At 50.3% G+C, this 19,096-nt stretch overlaps 2 protein-coding genes and 1 pseudogene across 2 annotated transcripts; 2 read left to right on the top strand and 1 right to left on the bottom strand.

Annotated features, from left to right (window-relative positions):
- Positions 1 to 8,479: 8,479 nt before the first annotated feature.
- On the bottom strand, positions 8,480 to 9,025 carry LOC103115895 (transcription initiation factor TFIID subunit 9-like; annotated as a pseudogene).
- Positions 9,026 to 10,449: 1,424 nt separating this feature from the next.
- On the top strand, positions 10,450 to 14,269 carry LOC132536564 (uncharacterized). Its single transcript, XM_060184579.1, has 3 exons — positions 10,450 to 10,496; positions 13,554 to 14,013; positions 14,159 to 14,269. The coding sequence occupies exons 1-3, from the start codon at positions 10,450 to 10,452 to the stop codon at positions 14,267 to 14,269; spliced, it is 618 nt and encodes a 205-aa protein (XP_060040562.1).
- A 154-nt stretch (positions 14,270 to 14,423) lies between these two features.
- LOC132536563 (voltage-dependent N-type calcium channel subunit alpha-1B-like) lies at positions 14,424 to 16,779 on the top strand. The gene is made up of 2 exons (XM_060184578.1): positions 14,424 to 14,524; positions 16,633 to 16,779. Exons 1-2 carry the CDS (start codon positions 14,432 to 14,434, stop codon positions 16,774 to 16,776), a joined length of 237 nt encoding a protein of 78 aa, XP_060040561.1. The 5' UTR covers positions 14,424 to 14,431; the 3' UTR covers positions 16,777 to 16,779.
- Positions 16,780 to 19,096: the final 2,317 nt, after the last annotated feature.

The raw sequence follows: 19,096 nt of genomic DNA on the forward strand, positions 1-19,096 counted from the left end.
AAAAAGAAAGAAAGAAAGAGAGAGAGAGAAAGAAAGAAAGAAAGAAAGAAAGAAAGAAAGAAAGAAAGAAAGAAAGAAGAGATATGGGTTTGGTGTATTGCATCAAAGAACTCGAGGTGGGGGTTAGGTCCTGGAATATGATGTCAGAGAACCTAGAGGGGGCTGAATTGTTATGTGAAAAAATGGGAAATGTCATACATGTACAAACTACTGTATTTTATTGTTGACTGTAAACCATTAATCCCCCAATAAAGAAAAATGGGAAAGAAAGGAAGGAAGGAAGGAAGGAAGGGAGGAAGAAAGAAAGAAAGAAAGAAAGAAAGAAAGAAAGAAAGAAAGAAAGGGGAAAAAGAGCAGGCCACCAGAGTGGTGGATTTTTTGTATAGGCACTGAGCCCCAGTGATAAATAAATAAATAAATAAATAAATAAATAAATAAATAAATACAAATAAAGCTGGGCCACATACATAACAAGACATATGACCTACCTGGCCCACAAATCATATGCCTAATAAGGGTCTACAACCCAAAATATGTATACAGCTCATATCACTCAAGAGGGAGGGAGAAAAAAAAGCACACACTACCAAATCTGATTTAAAATCTACAGAGGATCTCATGCAGATGTCAACAAGCAGGTGGGAAGTTGCTCAGTGTCTATAGAGCAGGGAAATGCAAGGCATCACAATCCCCCATGAGTATTACAGTACTCACAACAGTCCAAAGGCCTCTCCACAGATGATTGGTTGAAGAAGTTATGGGAGAAAGACTCCATGGAATACTACTCTGCAATCAAAAAAGATGATATTGTGTCCTTTGGGACAAAATAGATGGAAATGGAGGTGATTAGGCTTAGTGAAGTAAAGAGGTGAAAGACAACTACCAGATGGTTTCACTCAGATGTGGAATCTAGAGAACTGTAATACAGAAACTTGCAAAAAAGGAACAGAGAAAAAAGGGGGGGGAGAAAGAAAACAAGCAAGTAAACTGTTTCTTTCTTATTTTTATTTATTTATTTATTTATTTTGCCTCCAGGGTTATTGCTGGGACTAGATGCCTGCACTATGAATCCACTACTCCTAGAGGCTATTTTTTCCCATTTTTTGTTGCCCTTGTTGTCATTATTTATTGTTGCCATTGATGCTATTGTTGTTGGATAGGATAGAGAGAAATTGAGAGAGGAGGGGAAGACAGAGAGGGGGAGAGAAAGATAGACACCTGCAGACTTGCTTTGCTGCCTGTGAAGCGACCCCCCCGCAGGTGGGGAGCCGGAGGCTCGAACCGGGATTCTTAATGCTGGTCCTTGTGCTTTGCGCCATGTGTGCTTAACCCACTGTGCCACCACTCAGCCCCCTCAAATACACTGTTTCTAAGACTTTGTGACAACTATAGTGGTTATCTTTGGGAGATAGGAGGGTGGGGATACAGAACTCTGGTTGTGGGTGTGGTGTGGTGTTGACCTATACAGTGCAATATACAACCTTATAACCTACTATTAGACTGCACACTTCACCATACATCCCCCTTCAGGTAGGGAGTGGAGGCTTGAATCCAAATTGCAGGAGTCCTTGCACTTAGTACTTGCACTTAACCGGATGTGCTACCACCCAGTCCCCAATGAACTCTCACTTCTTACTATGATAATGTCCAGAAAGATGAGATAGTGGCCTGCTAGATGGCACGGTGGACAGAGCATTGAGCTTGCATGTCTAATGCTTAAGTTAGATGCCTGGGACCACAGGATACTCTGGTTCTCTCTGTCATTAATTTAAAAAAAAATTGTGACACAGTGAATAAAGTGTTAGAATCAAGCATGAGGGGGCTGGGCGGTGGTGCACCTGGTTGAGCGCACATGTTGCAATGCGCAAGGACCTGGGTTCGAGCACCTGGTCCCCACCTGCATGGGGAAAGCTTTGTGAGTAGTGAAGCAAGGCTGCAGGTATTTATCTGTCTCTCCCTCTCTATCACCCCTTCTCGATTTCTGGCTGTCTCTATCCAATAAATAAAGATTTAAAATTTTTTAAATAAAAAAAAGAATCAAGCATGAGGCCCTGAGTTTGATCCCAGCCATTGTATGTGGCAGAGTGCCGGGGGCCAGCCCCAGCAGGTTATTAGGCTATCCTGGAGGGGGGGGGGGTGTTGGCGAAGAATGAAGAATGAGAAATGAGTGAGTTGATGCTGAATCAAGCTCAAGCAGACATCTCTGTCATACGTAAGCAGAGCTTTATTTTTATAGTCTCATAAGGCTTAGATCATTAAAACAAAAATCACCAAGGTATAGATTATTAAAACAAAAAACACCAAGGCTTTGATTATTAAAACAAAAATCACCAAGTAAGAACAGCACAGGTCGGGAACACCTCCTGCTTTGTGGAACATTCACATTCCAGGGGCACTTTCCTATAACATTTCCCAGTTTTCCATATAACAATACAATCCCCACTAGGTCTTCTGTCATCCATCTTGAATCTGTATTCTCCCCACCCAACCACCCCAGAGTCTTTTACTTTGGTGCAATATGCCAATTCCAGTTCAGGTTCTACTTGTGTTTTCTTTTCTGAACTTGTTTTTCAACTTCTGCCTGAGAGTGAGATCATCCCATATTCATCCTTCTGTTTCTGACTTATTTCACTTAACATGAATTTTTCAAGGTTCATCCAAGATCAGCTGAAAACAGTGAAGTCACCATTTTTTATAGCTGAGTAGTATTCCATTATATATATATATATATATATATATATATATATGTATATACATACCACAACTTGCTCAGCCACTCATCTGTTGGACACCTGGGTTGCTTCCAGGTTTTGGCTATTACAAATTGTACTTCCAAGAACATATGTGTACACAGATCTTTTTGGATGGATATGTTGGGTTCCTTAGGATATATCCCCAGGAGAGGAATTGCTGGATCATAGGGTAGGTCCATTTCTAGCCTTCTGAGAGTTCTCCAGACTGTTCTCCATAGAGGTTGGACCAATTTACATTCCCACCAGCAGAGTAGGAGGGTTCATTTGACCCCACAACCTCTCCAGCATTTGCTGCTGTTACCTTTTCTGATGCATGACATTCTCACAAGAAGTGAATTAGTATCTCATTGTTGTCTTTATTTGCATTTCTCTGACAATCAGAGACTTGGAGCATTTTTTTCATGTGTTTCTCAGCCTTTTGGGATCTCTTCTGTGGTGAATATTCTGCCCATGTCCTCCCCCCATTTTTGGATGGGGTTATTTGTTGTTGTTGAGATTTGAAAGTTCTTTATATATTCTGGTTACTAGCCTCTTGTCTGATGTATGGCATGTAAAGATCTTCTCCCATTCTGTGAGGGGTCTCTTGCTTTGGGTAGTAGTTTCTTTAGCTATGCAGAAGGTTGTTAATTTGATGTAGTCCCATAGGTTTATGCTTGTCTTAGTCTTCTTTGTAATTGGATTCGTTTCATTGAAGATGTCTTTAAAATTTATGTGGAAAAGAGTTTTGCCAATATTTTCCTCTAAAGTCCTTGATCCACTTGGAATTTACCTTTGTATTTGGTGAAATATAGTGGTTCACTTTCATTCTTCTGCATGTTTCAACCCATTGTTTTCAACACCATTTGTTGAAAAGACTCTGCTTTCCCCATTTAGTAGTCTGAGCCCCTTTGTTAAAGATTAGATGTCCATAGGTGTGGGGATTTACTTCTGGGCTCTCAATTCTATTCCACTGGTCAGTGTGTCTATTCATGTTCCAGTACCAAGCAGTTTTGATGACAATGGCCCTATAATACAATTTGAGATCTGGGAATGTGATGCCTCCAGTTCTGTTCTTTCTGGTTCCAGATAAACATTTGTAGCATTTGTTCTATTCTCCTAAAAAATGTGCTTGGGATCTTGATGGGGATAGCGTTAAATTTATAGATGGCTCTGGATAGTATATTCATTTTGATGATGTTAATTCTTCCAACCCATGAATGTGGAATATCTTTCCACTTCTTTTGTGACTTTTTCAATTTCCTTGAGTAGTGACTCATAATTTTCAGTATACAAGTCTTTCACTTCTTTGGTTAGGTTTACTCCTAGACATTTTATTGTTTTTGTTGCTATAGTAAAAGGAATTGATTTCTGGATCTCAATTTCTTCTAACTTAGTGTTTGCATAGAGGAATGCCACTGACTTTTGAATGTTAATTTTGTAGCCTGAAACTTTACTGTATTGCCTGATGATATCCAAAAGCTTCTTGCTGGATTCCTTAGGTTTTTCTATGTATATATCATGTCATCTGCAAATAGGGAGAGTTTAACTTCTTCTCTTCCAATCTGTATCCCTTTAATTCCTTGCTCCTGCCTGATTGCTATGGCAAGAACTTCCAACACTATGTTGAACAGTAATGGTGATAGTGGGCAGCCCTGTCTAGTACCTGATCTGAGGGAAAATGCTTCCAGTTTCTCACCATTGAGTATGATGTTGGCTGTAGGTTTGCTATATATAGACTCCACTGTCTTCAGGAATTTTCCACCTATTCCCTTTTTTGTAGTGTTTTGATCATAAAGGGATGTTGTATTTTGTTAAAGGCTTTCTCTGCATCTATTGATATGATCATGTGGTTTTTGTTCTTGCTTTTGTTGATGTGGTGGATCATACTGATTGATTTATGTGTATTAAACCAACCTTGCATGCCTGGGATAAACCCCACTTGGTCATGATGAACAATCTCTTTTTTTTAAATTTATTTCTTTATTGGGGAATTAATGTTTTACATTCAACAGTAAATGCAATAGTTTGTACATGCATAACATTCCCCAGTTTCCCATTTAACAATACAACCCCCACTATGTCATTTATCATCCTTCATGGACCTGTATTCTCCCCACCCACCCACCCCAGAGTCTTTTACTTTGGTGCAATACGCCAATTCCATTTCAGTGAACAATCTTTTTAATGCTGTACCCTAGAATTTGGATGGCTAGATTTTTTTTCAAGCATCAGCTAGAATTTTATTCAATATTTTCGCATCTACGTTCATCAGAGATATTGGTCTGTAGTTTTCTTTTTTGGTTGTGTCCCTGTCTGCTTTTGGTATCAGAGTGAAGTTAGCTTCATAGAAACTGGAAGGGAGTATTCCAGTGTCTTCAATCTTCTGGAAGGCTTTTAAAAGTGGAGTTATTAGTTCTTCTTTGAAGGTTTTGTAGAATTCATTTGTAAAACCATCTGGTCTGGGACTTTTATTTTTGGGAAGATTTTTGATAACTGCTTCAATTTCATTAGCTGTGATGGGCCTGTTCATGTTATCTACTTCCTCTTTACTTAGTTTTGGAAGTTGGTAGGTATCTAGGAAATCGTCCATTTCTTCCAGGTTCTCTAGCTTGGTGGCATATAGTTGTTCATAGAAGCCTCACATGATATGTTGAATTTCTGAGGTGTCTGTTGTGATATCTCCTCTTTCATTTAGTATCCAATTTATTTGGGTCTTCTCTCTTTTTTGTTTTGTGAGTCTGGCTAAAGGTTTGTCGATTTTGTTCAGTCTTTCGAAGAAGCAACATTTACTTTCATTGATCTTTTGTATGGTTTTCTTATTTTCAATGTTATTGATTTATGCCCTGACTTTAATGTTTCTGTCCTTCTGGTTGCTTTAGGGTCCTTTTCTTCTTCTTCTTCTTCTTCTCCTTCTTCTTCTTCTTCTTCTTCTTCTTCTTCTTCTTCTTCTTCTTCTTCTTCTTCTTCTAGGTCTTTAAGATGTGCAATCAGGCTGTTTATTTGTGCTTTTTCTTGTTTCCTAAGGTGTGCTTGTATGGCTATGAACTTCCCTCTCAGTACTGCCTTACCTGTGTCCCAAATATTTTGATAGCTTGTGTCTTCATTTTCATTGAACTCTCAAAACATTTTGATTTCTTCCTTTATTTCCTCTTTGACCCAGAAGTTGTTAAGAAGTGTACTGTTGGGAGTTGGGCGGTAGCACAGAAGGTTAAGCACAGGTGGCACAAAGCTCAAGGACTGGCATAAAGATCCCTGTTTGAGCCCAAGGTATAGGTCTTCTCCTGAGTTTCCTGGTTAGATCTCTGTCCCCTGGTGTCCCTCCCTGTCGCTACTCCAGATTCTGAGGGCAGTAGCAATGGAGACTCAGAGTTGCACTTGGTGAGTCTCTGGTGAGTCCTCTCCTCCCTTCAGCCGTCCCCTTATTGGTGGAACATACTGGAGGTGGTGTCTCTGATAAACTGCCAAACTGTTACCAGCCACTTAATCTCTCCCTAGGGTCCTCTCTGTCCACCAGCCACACGTGTTTGCACTCACCGGTGATTTGGTGGGTTTCTGAAATCATTCTAGTCCTGTCTTGTTTCGGTCCCAGGTGGTCTCCTTTGGTATTCCTAATTGATCCGGGAGAGGAGAGGAGAGAGAAACAGATTTTCTGCTGCTCGTAGCTCCAGTGCAGGTTTTGTCATTATTTTTATCACTGGTCAGGCTCTGAGCCTGGCCATAGGTAAAGATTATTAAGACCACACAGAGCTTAATCCCAAGCCCTATAAATGGCAAAAGGCAAGATGGTTTCAGTTTGGCCTGGAGAGTCCAGCCGTGCTGAACTTCCTGAGAAGCTGGTACCGTGTCAAGCAGCTCGCATGGCAGCGCCTGTGCCACCAGAATGATGCTTTGATTCTATCTCTCTTTCTCTCTCTCTCTTCTCACACACACACATAAATAAAAAAGTGTTTAAAATATATAGATAAATCTCTTTTTTTTTCAACTGATGAAAAACCAGTAATGATTAATCCTATTAAAGAAAATCTAACAGTATGGTAATGATATTTACTCACTTAATACCACTCAAATTTTTTTCCCTTTTTTTGTCCTTGTTTTTTATTGTTTTAGTTATTATTGTTGTTGTTGATGTCACCGTGGTTAGATAGGACAGAGAGAAATGGAGAGAGATGGGGAAGACAGAGATGAGGAGAGAAAGATAGACACCTACAGACCTGCTTCACCGCCTGTGAAGCGACTCCCCTACAGGTAGGGAGCCAGGGCCTCAAACCTGAATCCTTACTCTGGTCCTTGTGCTATCGCCCGACTCCCACCACTCAAGTTTTTTATTTTACTTTATTTTATTTTATTTTACTTTATTTTATTTTACTTTATTTTATTTTGCCTCCAGGGTTATTGCTGGGGCTTAGTGCCTGCACCATGAATCCACTGCTCCTGGAGGCCATTTTTCCCCCCTTTTGCCCTTGTTGTTTTTCTTTATTGTTGTTGTAGTTATTATTGTTGTTGTTGATGATGTCGTTGTTGTTGGATAGGACAGAGAGAAATAGAGAGAGGAGGGGAAGATAGAGAAGGGGAGAGACAGACACCTACAGACCTGCTTCACTGCCTGTGAAGTGACTCCCCTACAGGTGGGGAGCCAGGGGCTGGAACTGGAATCCTTAAGCTAGTCCTTGCTCTTTGCACCACATGCGCTTAACCTGCTGTGCCCTGCCCAACCCCCCATTCAAATTTTTTTTAATACTTTTTTCCCCTTTTGTTGCCCTTGTTGTTTTATTGTTGTAGTTATTATTGATGTCATTGTTGTTGGATAGGACAGAGAGAAATGGAGACAGGAGGGGAAGACAGAGGGGGAGAGAAAGATAGATACCTGCAGACTAGCTTCACTGCTTGTGAAGCAACTTCCCTGCAGGTGGGGAGCCAGGGCCTTGAACCAAGATCTTTAGGCCGATCCTTGTGCTTTGTACCACCTGTGCTTAATCTGCTAAGCTACCGTCTGACTGCCACCCACTCAAGTTTTTAAAAACATCCAGCTTGGGGGTCGGGCAGTAGCGCGGGTTAATCACACGTGGCGCAAAGAGCAAGGAGCGGCTTAAGGATCCCGATTGGAGCACTGGCTTCCCACCTACAGGGGAATCGCTTCACAGGCGGTGAAGCAGGTCTGCAGGTGTTTATCTTTCTCTCCCTCTCTCTGCCTGCCCCTCCTCTCTCCATTTCTCTCTGTCCTATCCAACAACGATGACATCGTCATCAACAATAATAATAACTATAACTACAATAAATAAAACAACAATAAAATAAAATAAAATAAAAACAACAATAAAAAACAAGGGCAACAAAAGGGAAAGTAAATTTTTTTTAAAATCTAGCTTGGGGAGTGGCACACATGGCACAAAGCTCGAGGACCTGTGTAAGGAGCCCACAGCTCCCCACCTACAGGGGGGTTGCCTCACAGGTGGTGAGGCAGGTCTGCAGGTGTCTTTTTCTCTCCCTCTCTGTCTCTCCTCCTCTCTTGGTTTCTCTCTGTCCTGTCCAGCACAATGACATCAATGGCATCAGTAACATTAAAGGTAACAACAAGTGCAGCAAGGTGGGGAAAATGGCCTCCAAGAGCACTGGATTCATAATGCAGACACAAGCCCCAGCGATAACCCTGGAGGCAAAAAAAAAAAAAAATCCAGCTTAATGTTTATACAATGAATCTAAGACCTTTACTTTCAACACAAATACATGTTACACACATCAAGGCTCCATTACCCATCATCTTCATATTCTCTTTCCAAGGCATGTGATGATTCATTGGCAGTCTTTTGTGTTGGCACCATCTTTGTAGTAGTAAAAATGTCTGAGACTTGATCAACAATGGATTAATAAGGACATTCTGAATTGCTGCTGCTGTAGGAATTGATGCCATTACAGCTGGGGCCTGTGAAGTGGGTATCTGCACTGTTAACTTTTGTCCTGTATGTGACAGTGGACTCCCTGTTTTGACTGACACAGACACGGTTAGTGGATTTGGCCTGTTAAGTGTAGGAATACTTGGTCTGCTAGTAATGGAACCAACACTCAACTGTAAAACCAATTCTTCCTGCCTTATTTTATAAAGACGTCTATTGTTTGGGTTGGTCAGGCAAAGCCTAGATGACACTCTTGGTCAGTGGCAAAGGGGTTTGACTCCTTTGCTTCACAACATCTGATAAAAAATCTCATGGGGGAAGAGAAGTGAGTGACTGGTCTGCACAGCAGATGATTGCCAGCTGCACACCAACTGGCCTGAATGTGTTCACATCATGTGACATCAAGGTCACACACCAGAAGGCAAGCTCCAACATTTGTGTTTTTACTCTCAGCTCCTATGCTAGAGTCCTGGAGCATTTGGGCCTCATCTGTATCTCTTGGCAAGTTCTCAGGCTCTAAAGAGAAGCCATCTTGCCAGGATATCTCCAGGATATCTGGTGATCAGTCTTTTTCTCCTCCCCTACTCCCCCATCCCCTGTTCTCCTTCTCCCCCTCACCCTTCTCCTCCTCCTCCTCCTTTTTGCCTCCAAGGTTATTGTTGGGGTTCAGTGCCAGCACTACGAATCCACAGCTCCTGGTTGCCATTTTTCCTCCATTTTATTGGATAGGACAGAGAGAAATTGAGAAAGGAGGGGGAGATAGAGAGGAAGAGAGACACCTGCATACCTGCTTCATGGCTTGTGAAGCGTCCCTGCTGTGGGTGGGGAAGAGGGGTTCCTTTTCCTTTTGTGGGTCCTTGCACATTTAACCAGGTGCACCACCACCCTCAGTGCTTCTCCTTTGAGTTGCTCCTGTCCTCACACAGATCCGAAAGGAATTCCATTTATCGAAGCCAGCCTCCGACCCCCTCCCTCCCTCCACAGATTGGTGCCTGCAGCAAACCTGCTTTTGAGCACCTTTCCTGCCTCACTCTCCAGCTCTCTCCCTTCCTCTCCCTCTCCCTCTCCCTCTCCCTCTCCCTCTCCCTCTCCCTCTCCCTCTCCCTCTCCCTCTCCCTCTCCCTCTCCCTCTCCCTTTCTCCCTAGCTCTTTCCCACTCCCTTGCCCTAGCCCTAGCACTCTTCCTGTTCCTCCCCCTCTCACCCCACACTCTCTCTCTTTCTTCCATACCCTGCAGAGCCAGGGCTCAGAGTGTGCAGGCTTCCTCATTCAGACATAGAGAGATACAGAGAAGGAGAGACACCCCAGGTGTCAGGGCTAGAGCCCCTGTTTTCTCTGAGACGTGTTCTATACCAAGACTGTCTCTCTGGCTCCTCTGCCACAGCCTTCTCCAAGACTGACAGGTGCTTTGTCCCTTCACCCCAGTTTCTTGGTGGCCTCTGGCAGAACCTCCCCCCAGAACCGTGCTCATTGTGCACTCTGAGTCCCCTCATTCTCCACCCCCCAGGTCTCCTTTCTCTGCTTGACATCACTGAGCATCCAGGGTCCCCTGCTCTATCATCACTCACTTGCTTGGTGATGATAGCAAGAACACAATGGGAACTGGTCTGTGAGTGGGGGACATAGCTACCCTTGGGGTGGGGTTTCATCATCTGTCCTGGCCCAGGGGGCTAGTAAGGAAACCTGCGGAGGGGAGAGATAGGTGGGCAGACAGGACAACTGAGACCTTCAGCTGTGACCATGAGCAGCCCAGAGATTGGCCTCTGGGGACCCAGCCTTGCCCTGCTCCCCTCCACCTGCCCCCCCCCAACCAAGTAGGACACAGAATGTCCAGCTCAGCTGAACTGAATTCCAACTCCAAGTCCCTGCCTGTGTGAGTGACAGGGAATGACTCCATGATGCCACCTGACTATTTTGTTGTTGTTTTAGGGAGAGGAGCTAGAGGGAGGGAGGGAGACAGACTGCTGCTCCACCTTTTTCTTTCTTTTTCTTTTTTTTTTTAATTTTCTTTATTATCTTTATTTATTTATTTGATAGAGACAGGAACTGAGACGGGTGAAGAGACAGACAGAGAGCCACCTGCAGCACTGCTTCACCACTCGCAAAGCTTTCCCCTCTGCAAGTGGGAACGGGGTGGGGGTCTTGAACCCAGGTCCTTGCATATTATACCATGTTTACTCAACCAGGTGCACCACCACCTGGCCCCCTGCTCCACCATTTGTATTCTCCCTTCTGGTGCTGTCTGAGGTGCTCCCATGTGGTCTTGGACTTGATTCCAGGGCATCAAGCATAGAAGGACACACAGTCTACCAGGTAAGCTACCTCCTGGCCCCTCAATGCAGCATTCTTAACTTTCATTCTGTCACAAGCAGATGTGCCTTGTCTTAGACTTGCTGTCGCCCTCCCTGGGAGCTGGTATCACAGCTCTCCAACTGGCTTCACCTGCCTCCCGGGGGGAGGCTCCTCCACAGCCTTACTATCCTGTCGGTTAATAGCCTCCATGTTTTATTCGGATGATGACAGTTCTGGCCCCTTTGGGACTTACATTCTTCCCACACACACACACATCCTCTGGAAGCCCAGAGTGGGTATATGGTCTAGGTCTGCCCCATGGGGTTTGAAGAGACAACTGCTGGGGAGCTTCTGAGAAATCCTTTCTTCATTAGAAAAGATCTCCTATGCCCGCCCTATCCTTCCTATGCCAGAAGGTGGTGGTGAGATGCAATGTCTCCTGCAATGGCAGTCACTTTGTAGGTGATGCATTCAATATCCTGGTTTCAGTGCATCTGCCCTAGCTGAGCTTGCCCTCAATTGATTATTTACTTTTGAAGAACTGGGACCTTACACATGTGTAATTTCACCACTTCCAGTCTGCTTTTTCTTAGTCTCTTTTGAATGGAGACAGCAAGGTAATAGAGACAAGGAAAAAGACCACAGCACAGAAGCTTCCTTCAGTGATGTGGGGGCAAGGCTTGAATCTGGGTTTTACATATTTCAAAACATCGCACTGTCCAAGTGAAAAAATTTTAAATTAAAAACAGTTTTTATTATTTATTTACTTATTGGATAGAGAGAGAGAGAGAGAGAAATTGAGAGGGAAGGGGGAGAGAGAGACAGAGAGAAGGGCCAGGCGATGGTGCACCTGGCTGAACAGACATTACAGTGCACAAGAACACAGGTTCAAGCCCTTAGCCCCCACTTGCAGGAGGAAAGCTTCAGGAATGGTGAAGCAGAGCTGCAGGTGTCCCTCTATCTCTCTCCCTCATCCTCCCCTCTCAATTTCTCTTTTTAAATTGTTTTAAATTTAATTTTTATTGGATATAGACAGAAATTGAGACAGGGAAAGATAGAAAGGGAGAGAGAGAGAGAGAGAGAGAGAGAGAAAGGAGAGAGACCTGCAGCCCCACTTCAACACTCGTGAAGCTTTCCCCCTGCAGGTGGGGACCAGGGGCTTTGAGCCCAGGTCCTTGTACACTGTAATATGTGTGCTTGACCAGTTACACCACCACCTGCCCGCCTCTCAATTTCTCTCTGTCTCTATCCAATAATAAATAAATAAACAGAGAGAGAGAGATGGGGAGAAAAAGAAAGACACCTGTAGCACTGTTTCACTGCTCATGGAGTTTCTCCTCTGCAGATGGGGACTAGGGGCTTGAACTGTAGTGTGTGCTCTCAACCAGGTGTGCCATCACTCTTCCCTTCCCTTAGGCTGCTGTTTCATTCAGGAAGATCAAAGGAAAGAGAATGAGAGACACCACAGCCTTGGAGTTTCCTGGGATGCCATGACATCCCCATGCAGTGCCAGGACTAGAACCCACTGAGCTCTCTTTCCTCTCCTGGGCCCTACATGTTAGCCTTGTGCTTGTCACCTGTCACAAAAACTCAAGTCTTGGTGTGGCTGGCTGACAGTGGGTGTGACTTCTTTCTCACTGATGGCAAGCTACTGACTGGGGTGGGGAGGGGTTTCCTCAGAATGCACTCCAGAGTCACTGCAGGGCCACTGGCTGTCCCCATTGAAATCCCTCCCCCAAAGGCAGAGAGAGTGAGAGACCACAGCACTGAAGCTTCCTCCAGTGTGGTGGGGGCCAGGCTCAAACCTGGGTCACACACATGATGAAGCAACTCACTTCCCAGTGAGTGATTTCTTTTACCCTAGTTGAGGGTCTCTCAGAACAGGGGGATAGGAGAAGGGCTCTGTTCAGCACTGTCTCTTGACCCTATCACACTTAAAGAGGAGTCCCTTATAGTCCAGAGGAGTCCCTTATGGTCCAGAGGAGTCCCTTATGGTTTTGCTCTGTCTTCACAGCAAGCTCGTACCTAGTGTCACTGACAGGCTCTCTGCACCCTGGTGCAAGGACAGTGCTTCCTCAGTACTCAGCAGGGGTGAGTGTCACCTCCTCAGTACTCAACAGGGGTGAGAGTCACCCCCTCGGTACTCAGCAGGGGTGACTCTTGGGAGGCCCAAGTCCCAGTGCTTTGAGGATGAAGGAGCAGAGAGGCGACAGGCCTTCAGGGAGGGCAAGGGGACCGTGCCACCTGCCTGGGGACCTAGAACTGCGCCCACTGGCGACTCCAGGGCCAGGTGGACGGCACCGCGACCACCGACCACCGGGGCAGGGACAGGCAGGGTGTCGCCCTGTCCCCGGGGAGGGGCCGGGGTCTGCAGCCCGCGGGAGGGGGCTGAGAGGCCTCTGGGGAGAGAGGTGTGGGCAGAAACGGGGGGCATCTGGCGGCCCCCCGGCCCCTCGGGTCCGCGGCGTCCCCGGGGAGGGCGCCCGGCAGCCCGCACGCCGTCGAGGCCGGCAGCCCCGCCCAGCCCGCTGTGGCCGCGGCGGCCCGGGATGCTGGGGGCGCTGTGGGCGCGGGCGGGGGCGGCGGGCGGGGCGCGCGGGGATTGGCTGCGCGCCGCCACGTGACCTCCCCCTTATAGGGCGTGGCGCGGCCGGGCACGGGTGCGGCGGCGGCAGGCGGGCGAGGCCAGCGGCTCCTGGTGGCTTCGCGGCGGCTGTCGGCGAGCGCCCGCGCCCTGCCCTCCTTCCGGGGCCCCGGGCCGGGGATGCGCGCGGCTCCCGGAGGCCATGGTCCGCTTCGGGGACGAGATGGGCGGCCGCTATGGGGGCGCGGGCGGCGGGGAGCGGGCCCGGGGCGGCGGGGCCGGCGGCGCGGGGGTCGCGGGTCCCGGGGGTCTGCCGCCGGGCCAGCGGGTCCTGTACAAGCAGTCGATCGCGCAGCGAGCGCGGACCATGGCGCTGTACAACCCCATCCCGGTCAAGCAGAACTGCTTCACCGTCAACCGCTCGCTCTTCGTCTTCAGTGAGGACAACGTCGTCCGCAAATACGCCAAGCGCATCACCGAGTGGCCATATCCTGCCGGCGGGGCGGGGGCGCGAGTGGGCGGGGGGCGGGGGCGCGCGGGCGGAGGGGGCGGGGCCGGGGCCCCCGGGGGGCGCGGGCGCACACGTGGGGCGCGGCGGGTCGGGGTGGGGGGCGCAGGGTGTGCGCGGTGTGGACGGCCGTGCGCGCGCCCGGCTGCAGGTGCCGCGCGTGCGTGCGGGGACGGGGCTGCCCGCGCACGTGCTCGCGGGGGTCCTCCGCCGCCCGGGGCAGGGGCGCAGGCTGCTGGCGGGGCGCTGTCCGCGGTGCTGACGGCCGGCGCCCGGGCCAGCGAAGCCCTGCAGGGCCTTGGCCCGGGGTCGGGTGGGGGGCTCGGCCTCCCGGCAAGGCTGCGGCACTGCGCCTGGTGCACCCCCTCCCGCACCCCCGTCCTCCTCCCGGCCAGTCCTTAACCCACGCACTCCATTCGAGTATATGATCCTGGCCACCATCATCGCCAACTGTATCGTGCTGGCGTTGGAGCAGCACCTCCCCGACGGGGACAAGACACCCATGTCCGAGCGGCTGGTGAGTGCGCCAGCGGGTGGGGCGGCGCCTCCTTCTTCCAGTGGCCTGGGCACGTCTCCCCTCTTCTGGGACCCCACACCTGACTGGGGGAGCCCCCAATGGGAAAGGGGGTGATGGGGAACAGTCCCTCTACAGTGGCACCTGATCCTGGTGCTGGGAGCCACCCTGCAGCCGAATGCTGGGGGGTGAAGGGGCCCTGCCTGCTCCCCCAGGACCTGGAAGCTGCTCCTTCCCTGCAGGCCACCAGGGTCTTTGGCCTCTGTCTCTCAGAGTGGGCTCTGCCTCGGGGCAGCTCCCTCCCCTGGGATGCAGGCCCCGCCCGGGCAGCCAGAAGGGCCAGCTCTGCAGATTTCATCCATGCCCACTGAGGCACGGGCCACATCAGCCAGTTCTGTATGGTGGTTCAGTGGGGGGGGGGGGGGCTGTCACCTGTGTCTCCACACTGTGGCCCCAGGCTGAACATGGGGTGAGCCTCAACACAGAGCATGGGGCAGCTGGGACTGAGCTGGACAATGGGCTTCAGGACTTGAGACTGGCTCTCGTGGTGACCCTGGGCACCCAGAGGGCCACTCTCCCCCAAACCCTGGCAGCCTATCTGCTCTTCCCCAGACCTCCATGGGAGCACGGGTGGCCAAGGCCTGCCCAGTGCTGGGCACTCCTCACCCCATCCTGGCTGGATGTGGGGGTTGCAGCAAGAGGGGTTCAGATTGCCCTGGGGCCATGACCCCAGTTAGATGGGGTGCCAGAGGAAGTCTGGTCATGGTGGCCAGGGGTGCCAGGCTGCACCTGCAGACAGGTGGGTTCGGGACATTTTAGCCACATCACCTGATGAGGAGAGGGCGGGGTGTTGTCCTTGCGGGTTATAGTGAACTCTTAACTGTGCAGACCTAGGGGAGCAGGGAGGGGGCACTGGGGACAGAGACATAGGAATCTGGGAGTGATGGCTGGGGGCAGCTGGGGTGGAGCCTGGAGGCTGGGTCACTGCTGTCGCCACTGGGGGCCGGGCTTGAGTGGGTCAGCAGGAGCCTTGCACTACAGGCCAGGATGTTCTGTGGCCATGGGGGGTACACATTTCCTGGATGCAGAGAGCTGGCTTGGAGGCCTGAAGAGACCTCAGCTGACCTAGTGCCAAGTGCAGGGACTGGGCTCACAGGCCTTGGGCTGAAGGCTGGGGCTGGGTAGGAGCTCGGTGGCCTTGGGTGGCCTGGGTGGGGCCTTCACACCCCCCCTCTGGGCACTCTGCATCCCAGCCACCTTAATTGTTAACAGTGGCATTGAGCCGAGGCCTTTACCCTGCCCAGCCCTTAGCTGTATGGCCTGAGTGACCCAGGATTGGCAGGACTGAGCTATCCTTCCCCCCTCTGGCCTGGCGGTCACTCTCTGAGAGGATGCTCGCCAAGGCCCAGTTGTCTCCTGTGCTCGCCCCTGCCTCTCCGGAAGGAGACCCTCCCTGACCCGCCATGAGTCAGCAGCAGAGCCAGGCGCTGGCCGCTGGACCCCAGGGACATGGGGACTCAGGCACCCCAGTCTGTGGGTGTCTGTACCCTATAGAGTCTTCAGTGTTTTCTGCTCTGCCTGTGGAGTGGGGCAACTCAGCTTGAGAGCCCTGTCCTTTGCCTGCACTCCTATGGCAATGTGTTCTCTGCACTTGAGTCTCTGCTGTCCACTCCGGCTGCCTTGGGGACACCTCACCCTTCACCTCCTGGGCCCACAAATCCCTGTGTGGAGAGGTGCTAGATCCTGTCATGGGTCCCTGCCCAGGAACAGACCAGGCTGCTTTCCCTAAGCCATATCCTTGACTTCTCCGTGCCTCAGTTTCCTTTCTGTAGGGACATGCTAGCCTGAGCACTTAGGGTATTGCAGGTGTGTGCAGAAGCCCACTGGGGTTCTCTTTGTCACTTCTTGAGTGTGAAGGAGCAGAGAGCAGACTCCTGTGAGGGGAAACTGGGGGCTTATCCTACTGAGCCAGGGATGCCATGCTCAGCCCCGTGCCTGCTGGGAACACAGCAGAGCAGAGGCTTTTGGGCCCAGGGGGTGGGGCTCCAGGGGGCAAGTAACGTTCTGGGGCTAGTGTCCCCCTCCCCCACCAACTGCCATGCTCCTCGCAGGATGACACGGAACCTTACTTCATCGGCATCTTCTGCTTCGAGGCAGGCATCAAGATCATTGCATTGGGCTTTGTCTTCCACAAGGGTTCCTACCTGCGCAACGGCTGGAACGTCATGGATTTCGTGGTGGTCCTTACAGGGTAGGTGGCCACAAGGCATGCTGGACAGGTGGTGGGGGTCTCTGACTGCCATTGTTGTTGAGCTACAACAACCTGCTCCCATGGCAAGGCAGGCTCCTGCTGGCTGAGCATCTCTCTGGCCCTGGTGTTGCTCTTGCCCCTTCTGCTGCCATGCTGGCGGTGGCCTGTCTTCCTCAGGCGGGGACACTACTCGTCCTGGGCTGGGGACACTGCCAGCTGGGTTTTCCACTTCCCCAGGCAACCCAGCAAGTGGACTCAGGAGCTTCAGGGATATGGCCCCGCCCTGCCCATTAGCTGGGTTTGTGGAGATAGAGCGAGGTGGGGGCAGGTCACACTCACCATGCTGTGGTGACTGGGGCTGGAGGTGGCTGAGGAGGTGGTGGAGGCATCGGCCAAGAGCACCACCAGCTTGAGTGTAGCTCCAGAGTCGTTCCAGGTGGATTGTGCCTGGTGCTTTCCCTTGGGCAGGGGTGGAAACTCCTGAGGTAGACTTGAATTTAGTGCCTTATGTATCCAGCATTCTACCTCCTGGGCTGAAGCTTTCTGGGATTTAACTTGATGAGTTTATTTCTCTATGTTTCATGTGTTGCAGAGCCCTCGCACACATCTAGTGCTGCCGCCCAGCAGCCTCTGCAGGGATAGTGTTTTCATTTCTTGATTTAAAGAGAAAGGGAGGGAGGTCAGAGACAGGGGATGCAGACAGAGAGGAGAACAGCGCAGCCCCAGGAGCTCTCCCTGTGCTGTCATGGTGCCTACAGGTGGTACCAGAACTCAAACCCAGAGCCTTGAGCATTGAGTTGTGCATGCTGCTGGGTCAGCTGTGGGGTTTGTAGAGGCGGTGGCCCAGTGTTGCTGGTGACTTTGGGGTATAGGAGAGGGCTGTGTGTAACTGACTGTTTACGTGTCTTTCTCCCTCTAGACCAGGGCCCCTGGGGACCAGAAGGACTTTTATTTTTCAAGGTGCCCCCAGAGCCTCACTTGGGGTGGGGCCCCAGGAGGGGTGAAAGAGTGTCTGCTGAGTTAATGGGCTTGGGCCATATGGGAGCTAGAGGGGGAATTCTCACACTGACTTGGGCTGCTGGCAGCAAGGGTGGGGAGTTTGACTGACCCTTGGCAGAACTCCATATGGCCCTGCCCTCTCTCTGTCTCTCTGTCTCACTCTTCTGCTTGTTGTATCTTCCTGTATTTCTTTCCTACCCCCTTTCTTTCTTACTCCCTCCTTCCTCCCCCCTCTCCTTAGCTAGGGGCTGCAATTTCAAGTCTCCCTTTTTTATTCAGACAGACACATAGACCAGAGCTTCACCCAGTTCTGTGGCAGTTCCCAGGGGCTGCCAGGGACTCAAAACTGGGCCTCATGCATGGCTAGGCTTCACCTGCCCCAGTGAGCTCTCTCTCCAGCCCTCACTTTGACCTCTGTGCTATTTCCTCACTCTCTGTGTCTGTCTTTCCGTCTTTGCTTATCTGCCTTCTTCTGCCATGTTCTGCATCAGTTGGCTGTCTGTCCACAAGCTGAGGCCTCTTGATTCCCTGATCCCTGTCTCCCTGTCACATCCCCATCCCCGGGGGCACTGGGTTGGGAGGGGAAGGTGAGCAGTGTTGGGGGAGCTACTGTGATGTTCCTGTCTGCAGGCAGGGTGGCATCTGTGTGTGCGACACGTGTGCACAAAGGGGTAGGGGTGGGGGTGGGAGTGCCTGGTCAGGGGTGGCCAGGGTGCTTGCTGGTCAGGGGACTTTCAGAGGACTGGGCCCCCATCCCCTTCTGAGCTGAGCAGAGGTCTCTCATGGGGAGCCTGGGGGGGGGGCATAGTGCTTCTCTTTACTTAGTTGTTTTTAATTAGGGCTTGCTTAATTGGTGTGCAGAGGGCTGGAGGGAGGCCAGGGCTGGAGGGAGGCTGGGGAGGGGAGGCGAGCAGGGCAGGTCTCAGGCTGGGGAGGCCTTGTTGCTTGGAGAAGTGCAGTTGGTCCCCAGAGGCCAGCTGGGGTACCTCCTGCATGGGGCGGGAGGGGGGAGGTTGTGCTTTGGGAGAGATCTGAGGGTGTCCCAGCTGGGATGGAGTCTCCACCCCTGCCTCAGGGAAGCCTTTCTGCCTCAGCCCTCTGCAGCAGCTGTAGGGTGGCCAGGAGTATGTCCTGCCTTCTGTCCCTCCTGTCCCTCTGTGTATCGGTCCAGCCACTCGAGCTGCTTTTCTGGTGCTTGGTGCTCAGTGCTCAGTGATTGCTCACGAAGTTGCTTGTCATGGCTGTGTCCCAGGCTGAGGACATAGTGACCCCCAACGTGTGGGGCCACCCCAGCCCTGCCCTCTTCTAACTGCAGCCCAGCTTCC

The sequence above is a fragment of the Erinaceus europaeus genome, unplaced genomic scaffold (genome assembly GCF_950295315.1).
Source record: "Erinaceus europaeus unplaced genomic scaffold, mEriEur2.1 scaffold_578, whole genome shotgun sequence".
Taxonomy (NCBI): domain Eukaryota; kingdom Metazoa; phylum Chordata; class Mammalia; order Eulipotyphla; family Erinaceidae; genus Erinaceus; species Erinaceus europaeus.

What these genes read in the sequence shown, in the direction of transcription:
- LOC132536564 (XM_060184579.1), top strand. Translation starts at nt 10,450, where the DNA reads ATGTCCAGCTCAGCTGAACTGAATTCCAACTCCAAGTCCCTGCCTGT. An exon ending in AACTCCAAGTCCCTGCCTGT is followed by an intron (nt 10,497 to 13,553) that starts GTGAGTGACAGG and finishes TCCCCCTTATAG; the next exon opens with GGCGTGGCGCGGCCGGGCAC. An exon ending in CCGGCGGGGCGGGGGCGCGA is followed by an intron (nt 14,014 to 14,158) that starts GTGGGCGGGGGG and finishes GCCCGGCTGCAG; the next exon opens with GTGCCGCGCGTGCGTGCGGG.
- LOC132536563 (XM_060184578.1), top strand. Translation starts at nt 14,432, where the DNA reads ATGATCCTGGCCACCATCATCGCCAACTGTATCGTGCTGGCGTTGGAG. An exon ending in CACCCATGTCCGAGCGGCTG is followed by an intron (nt 14,525 to 16,632) that starts GTGAGTGCGCCA and finishes TGCTCCTCGCAG; the next exon opens with GATGACACGGAACCTTACTT.